Raw genomic sequence first — 19,082 nt, 5'->3', positions numbered from 1 at the left:
TCACGCACCCCGCGGCCCGCTCTCGCGCGGCTTCCCGCGCCAGCCGTCCAGGGATGGGCCCACGTGACCGCGCGCCTCGTAGCTGGCGCACCAGAGGGGCGGGGAGGGGGCCGGTGTGCGTGCGTGCGTGCGTGCGTAGGTGCGCGCTCGCGCGCCCGCCCGCCCGCTCAAGTGGCCGGGCGGGGGGGTCGGTCCGCGCTCCGGGTGGCTTCGCCACGGTCGCTAGTCGCGACTCTGTAGGCGGAAGCGTGGAGACGAGCCTGAGCGTCAGGCTCCCCACACACAACCGCGTGACCCGGGGACTTTCCCCAGGGTGTGCAAAAGCACAAGCACCCCCTCAGTTAGGAGATGGGGGCGGGGAAGGATGCTCCCGCGTGTTCGCGGAAAGAGGGGTGAGGGCGCGGGGCCAGGGAAGCTGAGCCACGGGAGCCTGGAAGGGGAGGCCGGCTGGGCGGGGTGGGGCATGGCGGGGGAAGTGACTCAAGGCCAGAGGCGGACAGGCCCACGGAAGGCAAGGGTGGGGGAGGCGCGGGGAATGGGCGATCCTGAATCGACTGGCCGCGCACGGCTCAGGGCAAGGGTGCCGGCGCCCCCAGAACGCCAGGGACGTACTGTGAGGGAAGGCCTAGCTGCTGAGCCCTTTGGGGCCGGGGTCTGACATCTGGACGGAGTGGGAAAGCAGCATCCTGCCCTTGGGGAGTCGGGAGGAGCCCAGTCCCATCCAGCTGTGCAAACAGGAGGAGGAGGAGGAGGTCCCAAGCCTACCCTTGGGAAAGGGGCGAGAGGGGTGGTCAGGCCGCCGCCGCGCCGGCCCCCGCGGTGCGGGTTGCGCCAGCCTCCTCGGAGCCCGACGCAGAAACTTGTTGCAACAAACAGGCGACCGCGGGTGCCCCTAGCAGCCAGCGGCGGAGTGGGTGGGCGGTCGAGAGGGAGGGGAAGGCTGGCGGACGCCGCAGCGAACTGGTGGGCAGACCCGGAGTCGCCGCGTAAGCGGGGCCGGCTCAGTGCGGTGCAGCAGGCGCGGCTGTGCGGCAGCGGAAGTCCTTTGTTGCAGCACAGTCCCTGGCAGAGCCAGAGCCTCTCCGCGCAGCCCAGCCCGAGCGCCGCGCGCCGCCGCCACTGCAGCTCTCGGCCCTTCTGCCTCCGCCCGCCTTTCCCGTGGCCGATTTGCCTTAAACTCCCTAAAATCTCCGCAGCCCCGGTTCCTGCTGCGGCCGGTGAGTATTTGCCAGTTGTGGGGCTATTTGCGCAACTTTGGCCCGGGCCGGAAGGCGGCGGGCAGCGGGCTTGGCGGAGTGCGGGGCCGGAGCGGCGCCGACCAGTGCGGGGAGCCGGAGCGCGGCGGGCGCGCGGCGAGGACCCGGCCACGGGTGGCTGCTGGGTCGCCTGCTTGATCCCGCCGCCCGCCGGCGCGCCTGGTCGGGGACGTGTGGCCTCCCTGGGTCGGAGGCGAAGCCCCCACGGAGACTAGTTCCCAAATTAGTTACCTTCTTTTTCCTTTCTTTCTCTGCCTTTATTTTTTTGAGGGGGGAGGGGAGGTGTAGACGGGAGGCGGGAGGACCCGGTTGATTGACGTGCCCAGAGCCCGCTTCTCTCAACTTACAGCCGCAGCTCCTTGGCGGGTGGGAGGGGAAGTGTCCCGGAGCCCGAGGCCGCAGACTTGGGCGCGCTCCGAGGGAGGAGGCGTAAGAGCCGTGCAAATTCTTGCCACGCTTTTTCCCACTCCCTCCCGGCACACAAGCTTTTTGTTCAGTAAAAAGTGGTAGGTCTCGGGTTTGGGGATTTTCGGTGGAAAGATCTGTTTCTTGGGAAGAGAGTGCTTTCGCTTCCAGTGGTGGGCGCTTGCTAGAAGTTCTGTTAGTGTTCGGTAAATGTGTTGGATGTAGATCGGGAGTTGTTACCAATAAAATATGTAGGTTTGGGTCTGAGCTCAGCCACCCTCCCAGTCTCCCTTCCTACCTAAGCAGCGCGTCTGCGTGATCTGAAAGGTTGACATGACATTTTCCAAATTGGGAGCGTCAGGGAGATGTTGATGAAAGTCCTTGATGTTTTCTGGGGACAGTATGGAATTTGTCTGTGTGTAATAATATTCCTAAATCAAGCTTCAACGTGGTAGGTACACGCAGTTTATTTATTGGCCTAAGTATATTTCCATGCAGTATGTATCACGGCAGGAAAACTATGCCAGGAACAATTTTCCCTTTGACACTCGATCCCAAGAAGTGGTCCCAGGCTTTCTGAGACTTAGAATCAGTCTCTTGAGCTGAAGTTCAAGGCACTCTGGAGCAGATTTGGTGAAGGATGCAGTTCTCATGATAACTCCAAAGCAATCACCACCCGCTCCTTTGAAATTATGAAATTTTGTCATTGCAAATGGATATGATGAGGACACTTGGAATACAAAACGATGAAGCTTGAATGATGGCTGGCCATCAGAACCTCAAAACTCCTTTTGAATCACTTGCTGGGTATCTAATAAAGTCTCAATAATAACTGAACGTATTTGGAAGCTAGATGGGGCTTCCTCATCTTAAACAGAGAAAATTGAAGCATAGTGGAGGTGCAGTGCTTTCCCAAAGATTGATAAAATAATGACAGTCAGCAAGTAGAGCTTTCAATCAGCATCTTACATTCATTTTAAAAGCAGATTTCTCCATTACGAGCAAATTTTCATGGTATAGAAAAATAACTCACGTTGAGCAATCTTACCTGAAGCCTTTCTATTCTTCCTACCCCAACACGGCCTAAATTGGAGGCAGTGGGGAGCCCTGGTTGCATCATTGTCGGAGAAAAGAAAAACCGTATTTAACCAGGACCTTAGCAGGGCAGAGCACAGTCTCAGCCACTTGCTGTTGACCTTGTGTTTGATTTCGCTTTAACACAGCTAAATTTTTGTACTGTTTCCGCATTCTCCTCTTTTGCCAGGCTCCGGGAAAGGTATAGTCCATGGAGCTTTTTAAGGGTATTTCTGTGTTCCTTGCAGGACAGCCATTCTAAAGTGCAAGAGAAAAGAAGTGCCTGCTTTCAGGCCTCTCTTCCATCCAGGAAAAGTGCTAAGCCTTTGCTATTAAGCTTCTGGCCCTAAAGGGGAGGAAACCATTTGGGATAAAAATGCAGAAAATTTTCCATAGATTTTTACTTTTAAGCCACAATCTGTTGTCTTCCAAAAAAGAATTGAGATATATTTGAAAAAAATTGAGATATATTTGCTTGAGAGGTCATTTTGGTGTCTATAGGATTTTTTTTCTCCTGATTTTTTCTTCTTGTGCTGGTATCTCTTACCATAAAATATTGACATTATTCTTATACTCTTATGGGAACCAAATTAAAAGGGATTAGTGTCTCTTTTTTTCTCAGAATGGAAATGCTTTTATATAAAATTCATGTTCTTTGTAAAAATTCAGCCTATACCGAAGTAGATAAAAAACAAAAATGAAAGTCATTTCTGACTCCCACTCCCCAGAGGTAATCTCTGTTAACAGTCAATTTCTTGTTTAAAATGAGAGAAAGCAACATTTGGTCATACTGTGCTGCTGTGTGTGCCTCACCCTGGCTAGGGATGGCCGTGATGATTAATGGGCTCATGTTCTCTATTCACTGCTCAGGTTGGTGAGAATTGGCCAGGTAGAGGAAAGGGAATGTTTTGCATTGGACTTATTTAAAATTCTATGATTAAGTAGCAGACGTGAGAGCTTAAATACAACAGGGCTGCTATTGTAGGTTTGTCCTTATGAAGTACTTACTGTAGCTTGGTGGGCTAGTTCTCACACTTATAATGTTAATGTTGGTGTCAAGCATTTGATGGGTTGATTTTTTTTTTTTGATGGGTTGATTTATACTTGCCAAACTCATTAAAACAAAACAAAACAAAACCCTCACATTTGTAAAGAGTTTCATAATCTATAGTTGGGAAGGAGTGGGTATACTTGCCATTAAGGCCACTGCCAAGATAATCCCTGTGCTGTTACGGGATGAGAGGTCCCTCTTGATCTATATCCAGAGGTAGCATACCAAACATAAAGGAAAGGAAATTAGAGGAAAGAAGGGGATTAATGACTGTGGTTTTCAGATGTGGCCTAGAAGGAGACGGTACATATTTAAGATGGATTTCTAAGTATACTTATATTGTGCCAGGTATAGTTATCTGTATAAGAAGTCTTAGTCAGAGTACAGAATCACTTATTCCTTAGCCTGGTATATTCAAGAAGAGTAAGCAGTGAAGTAATTGATGTTCTGAAAACAAATCCCCAAGATAGTACATAGAAGTTAAATCACAGCATTTGTTATTTGAGAGTGTTGGGAACAAATCATTTGCAAAATAAAATTGGCAAATTAAAGAAAGAATTAAATTGCCAACCAGAGTTTCTGTTTGTTGTCTGTGAGATGCATGCGATCCTTTTTAGAGATAACTGAAGAGCTCCATCCTCACTTTAAATCTTTTGTATTAGGGGAGGGCTTCCTCTGATGGGCCGTGGGAGTCAGAAGATGGAAGCGGAGATGGGGAGCGCAGGGCATTCTGCCTGCAATATGGGGCTTTATGAGAATGGGGTGACTCTGGGAGGCTTAGAATGTCCAAGGGGACATGTTAGTTAATAGTCATTGCCAGAAAGAGTGTTTTCTGGTTTACAAAAACAGAAACTTAGGGCTCTGATTGAAAAGGGTCAGAGTTTGAGTCCCATCTTACAAGATGAGCGCTTGAGTACCAACCACTGAACCTGTTTCCTCATTCACAAAATGAGGATAATAAGGATACCTACCTCGGGGTTGTTATAAGGATCAGTTGTGTAATGTATGGGAAATCACTTTGTAGATTTTTGACTACTATATAAACTTTGCCATAATTGAAATAATGCAAAAAATTGATAAGCAATATAAAACTTGCTTTCTTCAACACTTATTCATTCAAAAACTGATCAAATATCAACTAAATGTCAGGCAACTGTTAGAGGCTCAGGGGATACAGCAATGACTAAGACAGTGCCATGATCTCAAGCAGCTTACAGCAAAGCAGGGGAACCATATCATTATAATCCCTGCTGTGAGTGTGATGATAGACATAGCATCCCAGTGTGGATGATACATTATTTTTCACCCTATAGTTGTAGGTATAGACTGTTTTGGAAGCACAGAAGAGGCATCTACCTTACCCTGGAATCAGAAAGAATGTCCTGAAGAGAGTGAGCTGGACGTTGAAAAGGCTCTAAGCAAAGGGAATAGCATGTATGAAAGCATGAAGGCTTTTGCTGTGTTAGTTGCTTTGGGATGAGGGGAAATCTTAAATGTTAAATAGATTTAAGACTTAAAAATGGAGTTAAACTTCTTGGCATGAACATACTTTCATGATACTCTTTTTATTGGTTTCATTGTCTTAATTAGATAAGGGTGAAATTTTCAGGATTTTGGTTAGAGTTAAAAATGTAGCACTTAGGGCTTCCCTGGTGGCGCAGTGGTTGAGAGTCCGCCTGCCAGTGCAGGGGACACGGGTTCGTGCCCGGGGCCGGGAGGATCCCACATGCCGTGGAGTGGCTAAGCCCGTGAGCCATGGCCGCTGAGCCTGTGCGTCCGGAGCCTGTGCTCCGCAACGGGAGGGGCCACAGCAGTGAGAGGCCCGCGTACCGCAAAAAAAAAAAAAAAAATGTAGCACTTGGAGCTACACAATTGGAAACAGTACAGTTAAAAAATATTATGTGTGGAGGGCCTCTCACTGCTGTGGCCTCTCCCGTTGCGGAGCACAGGCTCCGGACGCGCAGGCTCAGCGGCCATGGCTCACGGGCCCAGCCGCTACGCAGCATGTGGGATCTTCCCGGACCGGGGCACGAACCCGTGCCCCCTGCGTCAGCAGGCGGACTCTCAACCACTGCGCCACCAGGGAAGCCCCAGTTTTCTTTTTTATATATATATCTTTATTGGAGTATAATTGCTTTATAATGTTGTGTTAGTTTCTGCTATACAACAAAGTGAATCAGCTATATGTATACATATATCCCCATATCCCCTTGCCTCACCAGTTTTCATGCAGCAACATTTACTGAGTACACACACTGTGTTGCAGAGAATCGAACAAGCCAAAATATTGGCCTTCAAGTTGCTCATAGTCTAGTAGGGAGACCAACATACACATAATTGTGGTAGCTGATTCTTATTTAGCGCTTGCTCCGTGACACACTGTCTTACAGTAACTAAACCCTAGGAAGGATTACAATCCCCATTCTCAGATGAGAGAACTGAAGCACAGATTGGATGCAACCTGCTCAAGTTCACACACCTAATAAGTGACAGAGCCAGAATTTGAACCCAGGCAGTCTGGTTAGTCTGTGCTTTAACATCTACTTTATGTTGCTGTTCTGATGATTTAAAAAATAGCATAATAAGTGCAAAATAAGGAGATAATACACAGAGTAATATCAAAACCTAAAACAGTGGGAGAGGGAGGTCTTGCAGAAGGCTTTCTGGAGGAGGTGATAAACTGATTCTTAAAAGATATGTGGCCGGTTCAGACAGAAGAACCAATCAGCATGAGTAAAAATGGAGGTAAGAAATACATGAAGTATATGGGCTCGGAGGATGGGGTGGTGGCCAGCAGTTTTATGCCGCTTGAACAGAAGTTTGAAGCAGGAAGTAGCCACACAGGAGACTAGATGGGGGGGCACGGAGGGCTTTTGTATCCCTTGGGAAGGAGTTTGCTCTTCAGTCTGAGGGTATGTGAAAGGACCCACAGAAGCAGAATAACAGGGTCTGATTTTTGTTCTTTATGAATCATCTGAGGGTGAAGGATGGATTTGAGGGACCAGTTAAGGAGCCTATTGTAATAATTCAGGAGTAATGATAGAGGCCTCAGAGGACAGGGAAGGTAAAGATGGAATCGAGGGGCAAATTTGAGAAATAGTGAGAAAACTGGCAAGACTTAATAGTTAATTATGAGGAAGAAGTCCCAGGTGACTCCCAAGAATCCCGGGTGATTGGTGCATGCTGGAGAAGGGGGAGGAGCAGTTTTAGGTGGGTCCCAGACAAAGTCACAGCGTGAGTATGCTGGAATAGATAGGAGTTCCACAAGATGAACCCTAAGAATACGAATGCCACGTGCAAAAAGGGACTTCCTGGTGAAGCTGCTTTTTGCTGAGAGAAGCCTGCTCTTCACCCCAGTGCCCTCTGGTGGTCAGAAGATGCCATGTTGTCTCTTTAGGATAAACAGATCAACATTTAGACTGCCTGAATTAAATGCTTTTCCTCTTCCACTCCTGGAGGAAGAGAGGAAAATTTCAGGAGCCCCTATGTTCCCTTTGCTTTCTGTGTGGATGAATTCATTTCCCAGACCTAGCAGCTTAACTACAGTAACACCTCAGTTATTCAGAGTTATTTGGTTGACAACCCCAGCTATCCAGTGGCCTGACCTGAAGCGAAAGAGTAAGGCAATTTGTTGCCTGTCAACAATTAAGATAGATTAAACAAAGTGCATGAATTAAAACCTTATCTTATTCATAGAACACTGCCCTAGGTCCTCACAGAAAATTAAATTATTTATGTAGATTCAGTTTCAATGAGTTTTTGTCTAATTTCATAACTCATAACATTGAAATGGTAGGCAGCAGGAGATCAGCACACCTTTTACAAGTGACAGCTGTTGGCCTGACAAGTAGGGAGACAGAAAAATACCATCCAACAAACTACAGTCTCCAAGAGCATAACAGCCTCAGGCCATTTTGTGCAGGTGCAAACAACCCTTGCAAATTTGAACAGCTCCTATTTTTCAGGAAGACATAATTGATGCAGAGAAGCAAGCAGACAGCTAGGTGTTGCTATATATGGGGGCAGCTGTTAGAATAGAAGGAAGAGCCCTAGACCAGGATTGAGGAGACCAAGGTCCCATCCTGTCAGCCACGAAAACAAGACATGACTTTGAGTACGTGACTTAACCTCTCAGGGCCTCCATTTGTTTTCTTATCTATGATGTAGCGGGTTGAACTTGATCATCACTTGGTAAAATTCTGTGAACTTTGTTCACAATGATGACATTAATGTTTAAGAAAAATCCTATTACTCTTGGATTGAAAAGACAAACATTTGTCATCTCTAGTTTATACAAGAGTTCTGTTTAGAAGTATGATTATCTCTATTTAATACATGAGGAAAGCAGGCTTAGAGAGGTGAAGAAAATTCGTAGCTGAATAAGTAGGAGAGCTGGTATTCAAATCTATCAGTGTCTGCTCCCTGGGCTCTTTTTTAACACTTTCATTTAACAAGCATGCATTAAGTGCCAACTACATGGGCAGTGTGCTAGGCACGGGGAACACAAAGGCCATTTAGCCTCATCCCCATCCTGGAGAGTTGAGTGTAGTAGGCATTGCTGTACAGTCCCTCTGTTAGTCCTAAAGATGCAAGTACTACTACAGCACAGTTAGGACGAATGAACACACAGCTCCATTTGGGTTTTTAAAGATTTTAGTGTGTGAGCACAGAATGGAGCCACCATTTATAGCTTTGTTTCTATGGGAATATGTGTTTCAAGTTCCAAATAACTAACTTAAAAATAAAGTTTTGGAACATAACCCAGTTACAATTTCAGAACTTCCTGTACTAAGGACTGAATTTGCAGTCTAATAATCAGCCAGGATGCTTGTTCTAAAAAGTGAATAAGATTTTCTAAACTTGATCATGTCTGTCCAACTTCAATGCCTGGAATTAAAACCTTTTATCTTTGGGAGCCTGTACAGCCAGTTCTTACTGGAAATCTCAAGGAGAAAACCTAAAGAATTAAGTTTAAATTTAGAGATTGGAACACTGTATACCCTAGAAAATGGAATTCTAGGAAAGAATTTTGCCAAGGTGACCTTATTTTTATAGGTGGCAAAGTCGTTAAGGCTATGATCTCAGGCTCAAGAGTCATATTGCTTGTGTTCTAATCTCACCCAGTCCTCTGTGGCCTTAGGAAGGTTATATAACATTGTGTTCTGTTTTCTTATCTGGAAATGGGTCTTAAAACAGTACGTACTTTGTAGAGTTTGTTATGAGGATTAAATGATAACATGATACACATATTTACATGCATACATACACGTTTTATATATAATACACTATATATATACATATATATGTGTATATATATATATATCTTACTATTGATGCGCCAGGCTCTAGTCTAAGCAGATATCACACACACACACACACACACACACACACACACACACACACCCCTGCTTAGACTAGATCCTGGCACATTGGTACTAAGGCCAGTAAAACAAATTTACCTTCCCTCCCATTACATTTCCAAGCTTTTGTTTACGCTGCTGTGTACCCTCCCCAATTTTTTACGTACACACCAATACAGATACCTGAAATGCCTTCCCCACACCGCTTTCTATTTTTCTTTCTTCTACTCATTCATCAAGACTTCACTCAAATCCTTCCTAAAGCCCACTACTGTTCTAGTACAATTCATGCTTTTTCTAAATGCATACTGAACTTTATTCAATATAATTCAGTACTTAATTTTTCTCAAATCGTTTCTTGGTATAAAATGTAATCCCTCATATGTAATTAGCTCTACTGTATACCATCCTTCTCCACCTCAATGCTTTATGCCATGTTGGGAACATTGTAGGTGTTCAATACATTCTGATACTCTGATTTATAAACAGGGGAGAATCCTTTCACTACCTTTCAAGCTTCTTAAGAAGCTAGTCTATAGCCCACAGGTTAAATCCATATATATACATTCAGCCATATAAGACATAGAAATAGGTACGAGGAAATGAATGTAGGTACTTAAATGTCCCTTGAGACCCAGAGGTAATTGTTAGTAGTTCAGAGATTGGGACGCTGAACTGTAGACTCACTGAGGCTATGCAAATAGTTCTCGGGAATGTCCTTGATAATGCAAGTCTGGGACGCAGAGGGTGGTTGTTTACCTTATGGAAGGAGTCACTCAAAAATTCCTTTAAGTTGTTGCTTCTTCATTCACTTTATATGCTTATTTATAGACCCTTAAATTATCATTTCACTAAGGCTAAGGCAACGTCCAGCAAAACTTTTTTTCCATTTAAGAGACTTAGCAAAGAAGGAAAAGTATTTCTGAAACCTTACTGTGTCAGTGAGAAATTTACTGAAACAGCTTACAGAGTATAATTTAGGGAACACGTCTACTGAGTGAGACTAGATGTGCATATACAGGTATAACCACATTACAGATAGAGTTCAGAGGGCATAGTTTCTTGTGCAAGGGCCTTAACAAACGCTATGGTAAGGACTCATGCCCAGTCCTTGCTGACTGTTCTTTACATATGGGGGTATACTGCATGATACCAAGGAGCATGTAGTAACCACAGTTCAGTGGTTAGTACCCAGCTGGGTGGGCAGGAATCCTAGTACCTATAATACTTTACCACAGTTAACCCTTGATACATTGTTTAACAGCACAACATCTTTGTCCTTCTATGAAATAAGCATGTTGGACTAGATTAGATCTCTAAGCTCTAAAAGCCTATGAATATCTAAATTACTGAATATTCTTAATGTGTTTGGTAGCTGTTTTTGAATTTGAGATGAGCTGGTTAAACTTTTTCAAACTAAAATTTTTTAAATTCAGTGTAAACTTTTTTGCATCACCTACCTCCTTATTCCTCTGGAGAACTGCATCCACACTGGGTATCCTAGCCTTAGGAGAACCCCTGGCTTTGGATCACGTTTGAAGTTTCTGCTCTCAACCCCAGCCCTTGAAGAACTTCTAGCTGTACAAACTTGTTCTACCAGTGATGTAGCTAGTGACACAAACAAAAGCAATCACACAATGCCATTATAAAAACAAGAATTGAAATATAAGCAATTATTAAAAACAGGTAACAAGCTTTACTATAACAAAGTTCACTAAGTATTTTGGGTAGCATTATTAAGGATATTTTAAAAATTGAAGAGAGCAAACCTCTTTTGGAATTTAAATGAAATTATTGTTTAATTAATAAAAGTGAGTGAAATATAAACATTTTAATGCAAAAATTATTCTCAAGACATAACAAGCTAAAAGTCTCACAGGAATTTAGGTCCTTCATCCATGATTCCACCTCCCGCCTTTTTGTTTATTTGTTTTTGTTTTGCTGTTATTAAGCCTTCTTAAAGCTTTTCTGAATGAGGTGTAACAAGAACAGAGTTGTTGGTACAATGTGTGAATGATTGCTATTAAAAATTACTCTCCCTAAAATCCACTTTACTCAGAACTTGGGAATTTGCATAATAACATTGGAGAAACTACAGTTTTAGGTCAGCCTAGGAGCTGTAGTGTTAGCATTAATTTTTGACAAAAAGGTACTTGTTCAGCTTCCAGCCATATGAGGCGAAGATAGAAATACAGAGGGATGTGGAGGCAGTGGGATTCATACTCGGGTGTGTCTGACCCGGAGCCCTGTTCTCTCCACCACAGCACAGTGCCTTCATGTACAGAGTAGGCACTCTGCTGAGTACACGTTCAATGAAGTCACTCGTCTAGAACAAGTTAAAATTCCCCTCAGTGAGGTATCCTTGAGATTATAGAATACCTATGCTATTGCTGATTCTCAGTACTTTATACAGTGCCTGGTACACTAAAATACTCAACAAATGTTTGTTGAATTAATAAATGTGTGTTAAAATGCTGTTGATGCTCTTATATGCTTTAGTGTCTTGTTTATGTTAATACAGAATGTATTTTCACTAATTTAATTGAATTATGACTATAGCTACAGATGTGTCTATCATATCAGTCTTCTATGTAGCTGCATTAATTTTGGTTGCTGACCATAAAACTGCTTTTCCTTTAGATTAGAAGGGTCCTTGGAACTTTTAAGCTCTTCATGTCATTATTTCAACCACAGGGCATTTAAAACCTGAAAGTTTTAACAGATAAACTATTGGCTTTCATACTGCTGGACTCTTATATGGAAGGAAACCGTAAGATTATCTCGTCAAACTTACCTCCTACGCTTAAGGAAGCGTCACCACTGTCACAATTGCCACTGTTACTTCCATTAATTATCATGTGCCAAGCACTATACAGTTTACACATTGCTCCTGTGAACCTTAATGTCTGATGTTTTTTGAGGTATTATTATTTAACATCTTTATTGGAGTATAATTGCTTTACAATGGTGTGTTAGTTTCTGCTGTATAACAAAGTGAATCAGCTATACATGTACACATATCCCCATATCTCTTCCCTCTTGTGTCTCCCTCTCACCCTCCCTATCCCACCCCTGTAGGTGGTCACAAAGCACCGAGCTGATCACCGTACAGCTGTGCTATGCGGCTGCTTCCCACTAGCTCTCTTACATTTGGTGGTGTATATATGTCCATGCCACTTTTTTGAGGTATTATCATCCCTACTTTGACAGTTCAGGAAACTTGGAGTCAATGAGGACAAACAAGTTACCTAAGGTGGCAAAGGTTGGAACTCAGGCCTGTCTGATCCAAAGCCTGTGCTCTTTTCACTGTACCATACTGTCCGCAACAATATTTCATCCCTGCTTCTACACGGGGCACTCATTATCCTCTAGATGAGTTCGTTTCATTTTTGAACAACTCTTATTACTAGGAAAAAAAAATTGAGATAATATCTATCCCTCTACCTCTTTTTTCATTAAAGGTCTCTCTGAATCCTGTAAAATGTCTATAGACCTAGAAATCTCATCCTGCATAAAATGGGCTTGGGGTCAGTATTTTTCTGTGTGTGTGTGTGTGTGTGTGTGTTTTAACCCTTTGAATAAGGTTTTGTTGTTTGGATTTGTTTTATGTAATTGTAATCGTTACATAATTTCATAGCCTGTGTTTATTTACTTGACTTTCCATCCTGAAAACTTTTCTTATTTTCTTCTACAGCCTTCATTCATAAATATAATTTTCATAAAGGCCACATGATGGTGAATTTTAAGAAGTAGATTTACCTTGGTTTACTTACAACTACCTTATTGTGAGGCATTACAAGTTATAAATAACACATTGATAAAGATCTGCACATACATTGCATTTTGTATATGGGTACATACTGAGCATGACTCTTCAATTCTAGTACCGATATCTGAGTTACACAAGGTTGAAATATTGTACCTTCTTGAAATACTTGATTTGGCTTACAGAAAAGGCCTAGAGGTTGCAAGTTTAGGAAGGCAGCAGGTCTCATTATAAGCCACCTTCATTTCACCAGGTGCCCATGCCTACTGTGTTACCCTGTCTTCAGGCAGGAAGAAGGAGGCAGAGTGGCCTTAGGTAGTCGGGGAAAGGGGTACGTCATCCACATGTGATCTGGGACAAACAGTTTATAAAAAACAAGTGGAAGTTAGTAAAGTTAGATAATCTTTTAATTTCTACTGTAGGGAATGAAGGGTTTGTGGACTGAAGAGTGAACGTTTTATTTCTCTGAACAGCTTGTTAAATGTTCTTCTTATGCTCAGTCAAATTGTGTCAGAACTTGTTTTTGAGTAGATGATAGATTCTGAAGTATTATGTGTACAGATTAAAAATTAAGGCTAAAATTTGATCTTATTTTCGCTTTGTAATGTAATAGGACTTACAGTGCTTTTAATATTCTCCTCTCCTCTCTTTATTCATTGTCAGCTCCATACATTAAAAATATTTATATGTTGATAAGTGAAGAAAACTGGTTGCAGAAAGGTGTATACAGTACAATACCATTTAGGTAAAAAACAAACAAAGACAACAACAAAAGCAAAACTATGTGCCTGGCACGTAGTAGGTACTCAATAGCTGTTGACTCTGTAGGTATAGCATAAACAGATTTGAAGATATACAATTGGAGAGGTTACCTCTGGAAAGAGGTGTGCAACCTAAGGTGTGTTTTTATTCTATGTACTTTTATGTTTCAGTTTTTTTCAATGAACGTGTGTTACTTTTGTATTCTTTTTTTAATGATTGAAAAGTGAAGAAAAATTTACTATCTAAGGATAGATATCTCCTTCCCAAATAGATCCACTGTTTCTTTATACTGTAAAGCAAGCAATATAAGACAGATACTCTGACTCTATAGAATTATTGCCTCTCCAGTAATCAAGAAAAGAGAGGAGCATTGATCAAACCTATTTGCTTGGTGCCATTTCCATGTAATCTAATAAGCTTTTGTAAATAGAATTTTTCTAAGGAAATTTTCAACCATGCAAAAATAGAACTATATCTGCCTCCTAGCATCAATAGTTCTCAACACATGGCCTGTTTTGTATCATCTATAGCCCCCACACCCACCCCACTGGATTATTTGCAAGCATATTTTAGATATTTCATCAATAAATACAGCAGTCTGTGTATCTAAAAGATAAGGATGCTTTTAACACAACCAGAATACCCATATCACACTTAAGGATGAGCAATCATTCCTTTATATCTATCATCTAAGAAGTTTTTAATACTCTGAGACTGAATTACTAACTTTCAGTTTAAATTGCTATTTTATTTAACTTTCATTGTTTGTATCCTTCAAGTACTTTTAAACTAGTGTCTTTTTTCCTTTCAAATTTAGTATACATTTTTTCCCTAAAGGCGTAATGAAACCAAAACTGTATGATTTTTGTTTTTGATACCTTTGCTTGTATTTCTTAAAATAAAAACGAGATGCTTGAATAAATGGCTGGGTATCTTAACCTTCAAGTTATAAAAATGATTCAGGTATATGTTATTGCTCTTTACTACATTAGACTGGAAAGCTAGGCATACCTTGATTGTAATAGTAAATTCACACAAGTCACAGGTCATGATCAAAATTATTCTTTTTTTTAAGTGCTTTTCTGATATCCTGTCTGACTTTAATATTTTTGTTTTACATAGGTCTCTAATTAATAGAAGATGGCAAAGCCCAGCCACAGCAGCTACGTCCTTCAGCAGCTAAACAACCAAAGGGAATGGGGTTTCCTCTGTGACTGTTGTATCGCAATTGATGACATTTACTTTCAAGCACACAAAGCAGTTCTAGCTGCCTGTAGCTCCTATTTTAGAATGTTTTTCATGAATCATCAGCATAGTACTGCACAGCTGAATCTCAGCAACATGAAAATTAGTGCCGAGTGTTTTGATCTTATTTTGCAGTTTATGTATTTAGGAAAAATTATGACAGCTCCTTCCAGTTTTGAGCAGTTTAAAGTGGCAATGAACTACCTACAGCTGTACAATGTTCCTGACTGTTTAGAAGACATACAGGATGCAGATTGTTCTAGTTCAAAATGTTCATCTTCTGCTTCTAGCAACCAGAACAGCAAAATGATATTTGGGGTAAGAATGTATGAAGACACTGTGGCTAGAAATGGCAGTGAAGCCAATAGATGGTGTGCAGAGCCAAGTTCAACAGTAAATACACCACATAATAGAGAGCCTGATGAAGAGTCTTTGCAATTAGGTAATTTTCCTGAACCATTATTTGATGTATGTAAGAAGAGTTCTGTGTCCAAATTATCTACTCCAAAAGAACGTGTCTCACGACGCTTTGGACGGAGTTTTACCTGTGATAGTTGTGGATTTGGCTTTAGCTGTGAGAAGTTACTAGATGAGCATGTGCTAACCTGTACTAACAGACATTCATACCAAAATACAAGATCCTACCACAGAATAGTGGATATTAGAGATGGAAAAGACAGTAATATCAAAGCTGAATTTGTTGAAAAGGATTCTTCTAAAACATTTTCTGCACAGACGGACAAATACAGAGGAGACACAAGCCAGGCTGCTGATGACTCAACTTCAACCACTGGAAGCAGAAAAAGTAGCACAGTGGAGTCTGAACTAGCCAGTGAAGAAAAAAGCAGAGCTGCTGAGAGGAAAAGAATCATTATCAAGATGGAACCAGAGGATATCCCTACAGATGAACTGAAAGACTTTAACATTATTAAAGTGACTGATAAAGACTGTAATGAGTCCACTGACAATGATGAATTAGAAGATGAACCTGAAGAGCAATTTTATAGATACTATGTTGAAGAAGATGTCAGTATTAAAAAAAGTGGGAGGAAAGCTCTGAAACCTCGGATGTCAATAAACACTGATGAAAGAGGTGGTTTAGAAAATATGAGGCCCCCTAACAACAGCAGTCCAGTACAAGAGGATACTGAAAACGCATCCTGTGAGTTGTGTGGGCTCACAATAACTGAGGAGGACCTGTCATCTCATTACTTAGCCAAACACATCGAAAATATCTGTGCATGTGGCAAATGTGGACAAATACTTGTGAAGGGTAGACAGCTTCAGGAACATGCCCAGAGATGTGGAGAGCCCCAAGACCTGACAATGAACGGGTTAGGAAGTACTGAGGAGAAGATGGACATGGAAGAGAATCCTGACGAACAGTCTGAAATCAGGGATATGTTTGTTGAAATGTTGGATGATTTTAGGGACAATCATTTCCAGATAAACAATATCCAAAAAAAGCAGTTATTTAAACATTCTGCCTGTCCTTTTCGATGTCCTAATTGTGGCCAGCGTTTTGAAACTGAAAATCTAGTGGTTGAACATATGTCTAGCTGCCTAGACCAAGACATGTTCAAGAGTGCCATCATGGAAGAGAATGAAAGGGATCACAGACGAAAGCATTTTTGTAATCTGTGTGGGAAAGGATTTTATCAGCGGTGTCACTTAAGAGAACACTATACTGTTCACACCAAGGAAAAGCAGTTTGTTTGTCAGACATGTGGAAAGCAGTTTTTAAGGGAACGTCAGTTGCGACTCCACAATGATATGCACAAAGGCATGGCCAGGTATGTCTGTTCCATTTGTGATCAAGGCAACTTCAGAAAACATGACCATGTACGGCATATGATTTCTCATTTATCTGCTGGTGAGACTATATGCCAGGTCTGCTTTCAGATATTCCCAAATAATGAACAGTTGGAACAGCACATGGATGTTCACCTGTACACATGTGGAATATGTGGAGCAAAGTTTAATTTGAGGAAAGATATGAGATCACATTATAATGCCAAGCATTTGAAAAGAACATAAGTGATTTTCTACTGTATAATGTTTAGCTGATAGGAGACAAAACACCAAAGCAAAGGATATGAGCTATTTAGAAAATGAATTTATAAGATGAATTGTTGAAAAAAATTTTAAGGCCCTTTACCTTTAATATTTTTTGTTTAGGATCTTAAGTATCTACATTTTAGGTGTTATTAAATGTTTATCATTTTTGTTATTTTTAATAGAATTCTTTGTTTTTAGTTTGTTTTAGCTATGATTAAAATTACTTTTAAATGTAGACTACAAGTGGTTGTTACCCCTTCAGTGACTATTAAAGTTTAGTTTTTTATCAATAAGGTGATGACTTCACTATTTTTGTGTTTTTTTTTTTCTAAAGTTACCCTGTGAAATTTTAAACCCAACATCATTGGCCGTTCCTGTTTAAATTTTTTTAAAAAATTGTTTGTTTTAAATAATTAGTTATTTGAAACTATCCCATTCACTGTAGCTTTTTTTTTTTTTTTTGGAAGTTGAACAGTGATTTAGCCACTGTTTATTCCCTGTCTTATCAATGAAATTCGTATTCTTAAATTGACAACTTAATAGGCAGGTTAGGTGCACTGAATCTAACCTTGAAGGTTGACATGGGCTCAAACTTGGCCTAAAAAGATTGATGAACCTAAGGAAATTCCTATAAATGAATATTTCCTATAATTGATAAAATATTATCATTTAATAATCACATTTAAAACTTATATTAAGTGTAAAACCCAATGACTTTACCCCACTTGAGAAATTAGTGGGGACAAGTCATTTTGTTTTGTGATATTAAATTTAACTATGATAGTTAATTAAAAAGGCATATCTTGTATTCATTTAAAATAATTTAAAATATTCTGATTTCTAAAGTGTGTTAGTTTATGAATTATTTTTGTTTATAAATAGACTTTAAGAGCTTTCTAGGAATATGACATCTAAAGGAAAATGATTTTTCACCTTTAAAATGACATACTTTTGGAACTTTGAGATTTGAGAAAGCTGCCATGTATATTGACAAATCTAATAAAATAAAGAAATCAATTACAAATCTGGTTGTTCTATCAAAGTAGAGTGTGCAAAAATCATGTCTTGTGTTTTATACTAAGATTTGGAGAGAATGTGTTATGGCAAATTGCAGTTTATCAACATGCTTTATTTGTTTTCTGTAAAGCACTAAAATTTGAGAACCGTAAAATAATCACAGAACATATAAGTGGAAATAGTTTATCATTTTTAAGATAAAGTAGTATTACTGTTAGTTGTTGCTGACACAGGGTCTACACGAATTACATGTGAATTAAAATACTGGCAAAACTGGCCCACCAATCAACATATCTGTTGAATAGAATGCCTTTTAATGTGAATTACTTGCATTATAATGCCCTTCTCATAATGAAAGGATTTTAAATAACTCCTATATTTGCATTATAATGCCCTTCTCATAATGAAAGGGATTTTAAATAACTCCTGTATTTAAAAGTATAATTTTGTGATTATGAACAGTAATTTAACGGTATTGTTCTTTTTGTTTACATCACATTTTTAAGATATGCAAGTCGTATTTTTGTATACAATTTGCATAAAAGAACAAGTTGCCAAGAGAATTGAGAGACATATTGACTAGCATAGGTTTAGTTGAAAGAGTGTGAGCTCAGAGATTTGTGGGGGAACGTTGAGGTGTTAAGAATTGAAACAGTACAGGAGCCATGCAGTATTAGAACAAGTAGAGATGGGGGAAATACACAAAAAGATAAATGAGAAATCAGGAATTTTTTAAAAGCCATATTGTAGAAAAAGCAAGAAAATTGATTCATCTTAGTCTTGGATACAATAGTTTATCAAGTAATTAGATCTGAAATACAACTTTAAATGAAATATGGTATATATATTACTGATAGGAACCTAATAAGAGTTCTGTAACTAACCCAGAGACCATCAGAGAGTAAAGAGAGAATATCGACTCAAAACAAATTTCCAAACTATATAGCATCTTAGCGGACATCATTTTCTTTGGGACCACTTTTTTCCATGACCCTCTTCAAAACCTCTATTGCAATGGCTTCCCCACCATTAAAGAACAGGGGTCTTTCTAAATACTACCACTCTGTAAAAAGGATTGTTTAATCCAT

General features: G+C 40.7%; 1 protein-coding gene across 2 annotated transcripts; it reads left to right on the top strand.

The window, feature by feature from the left end:
- Positions 1-296: 296 nt before the first annotated feature.
- On the top strand, positions 297-17,963 carry ZBTB1 (zinc finger and BTB domain containing 1). 2 transcript variants are annotated; one of them, XM_082851052.1, is made up of 2 exons: positions 297-392; positions 14,797-17,963. In XM_082851052.1, the coding sequence occupies exon 2, from the start codon at positions 14,815-14,817 to the stop codon at positions 16,954-16,956; it is 2,142 nt and encodes a 713-aa protein (XP_082707178.1). In that variant the 5' UTR covers positions 297-392; positions 14,797-14,814; the 3' UTR covers positions 16,957-17,963. The 2 variants fall into 2 exon arrangements, with proteins under 2 accessions (XP_082707178.1, XP_082707177.1); XM_082851051.1 differs by lacking the exon at positions 297-392 and adding an exon at positions 888-1,217.
- Positions 17,964-19,082: the final 1,119 nt, after the last annotated feature.

Source organism: Leucopleurus acutus (genome assembly GCF_964270905.1).
Source record: "Leucopleurus acutus genome assembly, chromosome: 1".
NCBI classification, from domain to species: domain Eukaryota; kingdom Metazoa; phylum Chordata; class Mammalia; order Artiodactyla; family Delphinidae; genus Leucopleurus; species Leucopleurus acutus.
The sequence above is the reverse complement of the archived record's forward strand: the minus strand, read 5'-3'. Positions and strand labels throughout refer to the sequence as shown.